At 53.7% G+C, this 6962-nt stretch overlaps 1 protein-coding gene across 1 annotated transcript; it reads left to right on the top strand.

Annotated features, from left to right (window-relative positions):
* The first annotated feature begins 1019 nt into the window (after positions 1–1019).
* On the top strand, positions 1020–4836 carry LOC138095839 (phospholipase A2 inhibitor and Ly6/PLAUR domain-containing protein-like). Its single transcript, XM_068991761.1, has 5 exons — positions 1020–1089; positions 2377–2493; positions 3898–4050; positions 4383–4526; positions 4721–4836. The coding sequence occupies exons 1-5, from the start codon at positions 1020–1022 to the stop codon at positions 4834–4836; spliced, it is 600 nt and encodes a 199-aa protein (XP_068847862.1).
* The last annotated feature ends 2126 nt before the right edge of the window (positions 4837–6962 follow it).

Below are 6962 nucleotides of genomic sequence, written 5' to 3' on the forward strand. Positions count from 1 at the left end.
GTTCCCTAGCAACGAGATTTTCCTGCCTGGCTCTGGCCAAACGGCTCTCTCGCCCCTCCTCCCAGTCACTTTCACACCAGGCTTTCCTAGCAACCGGCTTGGCCAGCAGGATTGGTCCCCAGCAGAAATTCGCCATCCTCAGCGCCCCAACTGAAAAAAGCAAGAGGCCAGCCAACTAGAGTCGTTTTTTTCAGGAAGCCGGGAGCCTACCGCAACACGATCCCCTCCATAGCTGGCTGGCTGGCTACTCTCCTCACGCCCAACACACACAGACACACACATGGACACACACACACACACACACACACACGAGAAAATCTCTCATCCCTGAAGATCAGGCCTGAGGCAGAGGGAGTATGTAAAGGACCTCAATAAACCACAAAGTATGTGCCCGAACCAGACACACACCCAGACTTCCTTTTCCAGTGGGAACTCTGGGCATCTGTCCCCTACCATCCGCATGCCCTGAACAAGCAGCCCTCTGTTCAGTCTCCAAGAGACCCAAGTGAATCGTGGGGTGGGGTCGGAGATGGAGACAGACCAAACACAGAAAAGGGAGTATGAGCCAAGCATGCCCCGGCAAAACCAGCCTGGATTTGCTGGGCGCTCACAGGTAGAGCCTCACCCACACTGGGCACCTCCTGGGGAAGGAGAGAAGGGGGAGGGTACCTGAGTCAAAGCAGCTGCTCTACCCTACAGGAAACAAAATGACCTGATTCTGATCTTGGGCTTCACGTTAGGAAAAAAGGGGGTGACGGCCCGTGCGGTGGGACCTGATGGAAGAGAGTGTTGGAAGCACAGACGCCTAGGGCTGCATGGAGGAGGGGTGTGGGTACAAGATGCCACTGCTCCTTTTGGATTCTGGTTCCCTTCCCCCACTCAGAGCTGGAGAGACCTACCCCAGGGCTTACCTCATCATTTCTTAGCCTAGGGGTAACGTAGGTCCAGACCCGCCCCTTTCCAGCTTTCTATAAGAAGAGCTGGGGACCCGGGCCTGCAGGGTCACTCATCCAGCCATCATGAAGCCTTCCATGAAATCCGAGACCTTCCTGCTGGCCACAACGCTGCTCTGCACCCTCCTGGGTCTGGGTAAGTGACTAGGGCTCTGGAGTCCTGGGACCCTCAAAACAAGGAGTATGAGAGAACATTCTGCCAGGTCCTCAAGGAAGAAGCAAAAGAGAAGGTGTCCTGGGAATTGAAATTCATGGAGAAGGCAGAGGGTAAAGGAGAGAAAGCCTGGTTCCCCAAGGGAGAAAGTGCTAAAAAACCTATGGGTTTAAATCTCTGAGATAGGAGGGGTTTGGATGGGCTCTGCTCCCTGTATCTCAGGAGGTGTCTCAAAATAAGACACCTGAATACTAGAAAGTCACAGGAGAGTATGATTAGTATTTTTCATTAGTATGAAAAAAATGAGGCGAGGTCGAGAGACTTCCTTTCTCCCGGACTCTAAGCAGTTCAGGTCCCCCGTGTCCTCCTCCCTTAGATGTAGGGGTTCAGGCAGCTCCACTTTCCCCAGGACCCGGGTGCCTTGTGTCTGGGCCCCCAGTTGCCTCCTCTCTCAGGACCAAGGAATCCAGGCCCTTATCCGCTTAGTCCTCGATCTTTCTTCCTGACCTGGGATGTAGATCTCCTCTCGGGTACCACTGCCTGAGCACCCACTGCCTACCAGACTTAGACAGCCTGGTATCCACAAGGAAGTTGATCCCACTTCCAAGAACCAGCTGCACTGAAGGTTCACAGAAGTCCGTGAAGGACTTCCCCGTGGTTCAGTGCACAATCTGCCTGCTGAAGCCGGGGACAGGGGTGCAATCCCTGGTCCAGGAAGCTTCCACATGCACGGGGGCAACTAAGACCCTTCACCACAACTACTGAGCTCATGCTCTAGAGCCTGTGCTCTGCAAGCGGAGAAACCAGCACAAATGAGAAACCCCACACCACAACTAGGGAGTAGCGTCTACTCACTACAGCTAGAGAAAACCAACAGGAAGCAGGAACCCAGCAGAGCCAACAATAGGAAAAAGAAAATTGAAACTATAAAAAAAACTTGGAAAGCTTCAGCAGGACCACTCAAGGTCCCCAAGATGTATCAGGGGGTCTAGCATCCAAAGTCCCCAGCCATGTGATTAGATAAACTTGCTCCCTGATTGGAGTTGCTTTCTGCCGCGCCCCAGAGAGCAGCTTAGCTCCCAGCCCCATGGCATCCCTGCCGAGCTTCAGACAGATCCCTGTTTAGCGGCCAGTGTCCCGCCCGTGAATATGCAGGGAGACCCCAGTCCTTCTTCCTTCAGACCCCTCCACCCCATCTCCATCTGGATTCGGGAGTCTCGGCCCACAGACTACGGCAACTTTCACTAGAGCCCCGCTCTCTAACTGCAGGGTATCCACTGAGCTGTGAGGTGTGTGTCGATGACGGTCCCAGTTGCACTGGGAAACTGCAGCCTTGTGCCCCGGATGAGGACTCCTGCGTCGTTGTCGTGACCAAGACCAACAGAAGTAAGAGGGCACGGGCTGGAATCACATGCTGGGGAGGTGGGGGGTGTCTTCAGGATGGCAGAATCCGCCACGGGCTGGGTGAACCTTTGAGTGATGATTATCAGGAAGGAGGGAAAGGCAACCTCGAGGTGGGTGGTGGAGGGAGAATCCGGTGCAACGACAGGAACCACTGTTGCCAAGGGTTTCTGAAGATGAGACTCCAAAGAGAGGATGGGGAAGTGCAGACACAGACTCTCTCACCAAGGAAGGAATTAGGAAAGCAACGGACACAGGGGAAGAGTGGGATCCAGAGAAGGGGGAAATCTAATAGGTACAAGGTGAAGGGGTGGGTGTAAAGCGGACTTGGGCGAGTTGAAAGGAATGTGATCAGGTTGATTCTCGGGGGCTGCGAGGGGTCTCCCAGAGATGCAGGCTGCAAGAGACTGTTCCTGACAAGAGAAAGCGGGAGATACTGGTGCTGGTTGAGTTGGGTGAGAGCTCAGTTGTGTCTCAGTCTTTGCGACCCCATGGAGTGTAACCCTTCAGGCTCCTCTGTCCTGGGATTTTCCAGGCAAGAATACTGGAGAGGCTTGCCATTGCCTCCTCCAGGGGATCTTCCCCACCCAGGGATGGAAGCTGCGTCTCTTGCATCTCCTACATTGGCACGGGGGTTCTTTACCACTGCACCACCTGGGAAGTCCCAATACTGTCATAGAGAGAGAGACGTCTTAAGGACAGATGATCCCCGGGCACACTCCATGAAGTCGCAAAGAATCAGGCACAACTGAGCACCCACACACCCAAGCACGGGGGGTAAAGAGCAGAAACCCTAGGCCTGGAGGAGCCCACCCCGGCTATGGTGGGGAAGGGGAAGGCCAGGGAGACTGGAAGACACCACTTCAGGAAGACTTGAGAGAAGCCAAGGAGGGCAGCAAGAGATCATAGCCAGGAAGTCTGGGGAGTGACCCTGGGAATCTGGAAGCGTCTACCTTAGGTGGAGAAGGAAATGGGTGTTACAGCAGGTGGGGATGGCAGCCCCATCCAGCATTTGGTGGATGGAATTCCAGGGGTCGGGGAAGGCTGAAGACTGGAAGAGACCATTCACACAGGCATGGGGGTAGTCACAGGTGGTCTGGAAAAGACCACTGCAGGTGGGAGCCCTGCAGGATGGCAGTGGGGTGGCCCTGGGGCTGAAAGGGCTACCCTGGAGAGTCCAGCACAGCCTGGGGGCTGTGGGAGGATGGGTTGCATACGTAATGAACCATTCAGACGATGCTTCAGGCAGAAAAGGGGTCTAAATTTGGGGAGGTGGAAGAGACCTGTCTAGATAGCAGTGGGCTGGGGCAACTCTAAGGTGGGGGAGACACCCCTGGGCAAGGGTCCAGACTGGGGCCAATGAGCCCCCTGCCCACGGTCATCCTGCAGAGGCCTCCTTGGCGGTGACCAGCTACAAGGGGTGTGCGAAATCCAGCGAGTGTGATTCTGGACTCTTCGGCATCACCGTGAACCCTGAGAACTACATGGGCTCCAGGAGGCGCTGCTGCCAGAAGGATGGCTGCAACCAGGACCCCCTGCCCGGTAAGCCCCAGCTGATCCCGAGCACCTGACCTGCGCTGTCACGGGGCAAGCATCTTCCTGGCGCTGAGCCTTGGTCTCTTCTCCTGTAAACTGCGGTGTCCAGGGACGTCCCTGGTGGTCCACTGACTAAGCCTCCACGCTCCCTCTGCAGGGGTGGGATCCCTGGTCAGGGAACTCGATTCCACAGGGCGCAACTAAGATCCAACACAGCCAAATAGACATTGTTTTCTGAAAATGCAGTGTCTGTTACCAACAGCTGTCCCCTGACGGGTTGGGAGGTTGGGAAAGGGACTCGCGTCTCCGATTACCTTACCCTCCACCCTCCCTTTCAGCGTTGGTCAGAAACCATACAGAGAATGGCCTTCGCTGTCCCTCCTGCATTGCTGCCTTTATGGAAACATGCACTGCCAGTGAGGAAGCGCTCTGCGTTGGTGAGGAAACCCGCTGTGTCGCCGTGTCTGGCCTCCTGCAGCCTGGTAAGGGGCACCTGGAATTCGGGAGGAGGGACAGGGGTTCCAGACAGGCCCAGAACTGAAGCCTCATGCTTCCAGATTCTAAGGGAGAGAGTGGCTCCAAAGATCTGGGGGAGAAGGTATTTGGGGCGTATGACCCTGGACTAGGAGGAGGGAGGCTGGCGATCCTGACTGTGGTCTAAAATCCCTTGCAGCAGGTGTCAAATTTGCTGTCCAGGGCTGTGGTATGGAGACCGCCTGCCACACCAAGCCTGGGACCCTGGTGCCCTCAAGCGCTCGTTTGTTCACCATCAAGAAGACCAGCTGTCTTTGAAGCCCCCAGGCTTCTGGCAAGTCTGGGTGAAGAACTGAGGCCCATGTGGTGTTTGGCGTCCATTTCTTCTCAGCCATGGTTCTAGAAATTGCTACGGTTCCCATATTTCTATAAATTAAACAAGTTAACAATCCTGAGTCTGTGATGTGCTGTATTTTGGGGAGAAGGGATGCAAGAAGCAGGGGTATGAACCCTTGGGAACCGTCTCTTTGGAAGAAAGAAAGGGAAGATGCTACATTTTCTTAAGGGCTTACTTCCTGCCTGGTCCCCATGCTAAGTGTTTTCCATGCGTACCTCATTTCATAATCACTACTCAGTGACGCTGAAAGTATTGCCCCCATTTTACAGAGGAACACACTGAGGCACGGATTGTGGTGTCACTTACCCTCGGTCAAACCGCTGGGAGGGTCAGACTCCAGAATCCATGATCACCTCTCCTAGTTAACCTGTTTTTGCCCGAGTTCATGTTCATCAATGTGGATATAATAGCTATAACTTCAAAGGGCTGTCTTAAGAGTCAAATGAAAGAAAAGGAAAAAAATACTTAGTGCAGTGCCTAGCACCTTTCAGGGGCTTCCCTGGTGGCTCAGAGAGGGAAGTATCTGCCTGCCAATGTGGGAGACGCGGGTTCGATGCCTGGGTGCGTAAGATCCTCTGCAGAAGGCCTGGCAACCCACTCCATTATTTTTGCCTGGAGCATCCCCCGGACAGAGGAGTCTGACAGGCTGCAGTCCATGGAGTCACAAAGAGTCAGAAACCACTCAGTGGCTGAGTGCACTGCACTAGCGCCTTTAAGACAGTGTGGGTTCTGGAGACAATGTGTCTGGCCAAACAGTTACCACCCTAAGCCTACTACTTACTCAGTAGCCATGTGTGGCAGATGCTAGACCTTGGCATCTATCAGGATACTCCGGATTATGCTACAGTAACAAGCAAGTCCCTAAACTCAGTGGTTAAAACAACAAAGTTGTATTAGTCTGTTGATGCTGTAGTAATGTTGGGTAACAAAACATGCCCAAATTGAGACTTGTGAAAAGAAACATTCTGCTTCCTAAGGGTTTGTAGGTATCTGGGGCGGCTCTGTTTCTGGCTGTGCGCTGGTGGGTTTGGCTCCAGTTTGGGAGGGGTCTCTATTCTCCTCCGTGGGGTTCCAGAGCCTTCTGGGATCTGTGACTCCCTTGTTACCATCCTTCTCATGGCAGCTGACAGGGGCACAGAACCCAAGTGCACCAAAGGTCCCTGCGGAGGTTTGGGGGTGAGCAGGAGTTCTATCCTGCACACGACCCCAGCATCCCTCCTCTCCAGGGACCCTGGAGTCCTCACCCTGGATCCCTCCTTCCTCAGACCCAGCAGTCTTGGCTTCCAGCTCACAGAATCCCAAGCATCTTCCACCCCCCTCAAACCCCAAAGACAGACCCACAACACAATTTCTTTTTTATTCAGTCTTGCAAAAACATCACAGGCAAACCCAACCTTGATTCCCGGGCTTCATGGTTCCCTACCTCAATGGACACAGATGTATCGTTATCCAGACAAGGAGGAAATACAGCTAAGCTGATGCGGCTTTTGGAACTCCTCTGCTTCTGCCAGTGGCAACACTGTATTTCTTTCGTTGAAATTCTGCCTTCAAGGGCCTGCCAAGCCTGCAGGTGGTGCATAGACTCACTCTGAGGTCAGCCTGTGATCCCTCCACTAGGGAGTCTTCAGTCTTTTCTGTTTGGATGCTCCCAGAGACAGATGCCTCCCTACCAACTTGCTGCCTCCAGAGCCTAAAACTCAGTCCTTTTAAAAGTCATGATTTAAAATGCAACCATTCCAAAATATTGTCATGACACCCAAGGGTGTCAAAATACAGCTGTGTGAACGAGATCAGCACGATGGACAGTGACACAGGAAAACAAAACTGGGTCTTGCTTTCTGAGATTTGATCCAGGCAGGAGGCCCCTTGGCAGGAGGGTAGACGGAATTTGGACCAGAAAAGTGCAGGGTGGAGATGTCAGATAGGGCCAAGTCAGAGATGGTGTCAGAGAGAAGGGCACCCTGAGCCAAGGCAAACGGTGAGACTAAAGTTTGAGCTCCCCGAGTTCTGGACTTCCACGAGGGGTTGCAAGTCTATTACTGTGCAC

This window comes from Capricornis sumatraensis, chromosome 20, assembly GCF_032405125.1.
Source record: "Capricornis sumatraensis isolate serow.1 chromosome 20, serow.2, whole genome shotgun sequence".
Lineage (NCBI taxonomy): Eukaryota > Metazoa > Chordata > Mammalia > Artiodactyla > Bovidae > Capricornis > Capricornis sumatraensis.

Coding starts and splice junctions, on each gene's coding strand:
- LOC138095839 (XM_068991761.1), top strand. CDS start 1,020: ATGAAGCCTTCCATGAAATCCGAGACCTTCCTGCTGGCCACAACGCTG. Junction 2,494..3,897: donor CGTGACCAAGACCAACAGAA/GTAAGAGGGCAC, acceptor GTCATCCTGCAG/AGGCCTCCTTGGCGGTGACC. Junction 4,051..4,382: donor CAACCAGGACCCCCTGCCCG/GTAAGCCCCAGC, acceptor CCTCCCTTTCAG/CGTTGGTCAGAAACCATACA.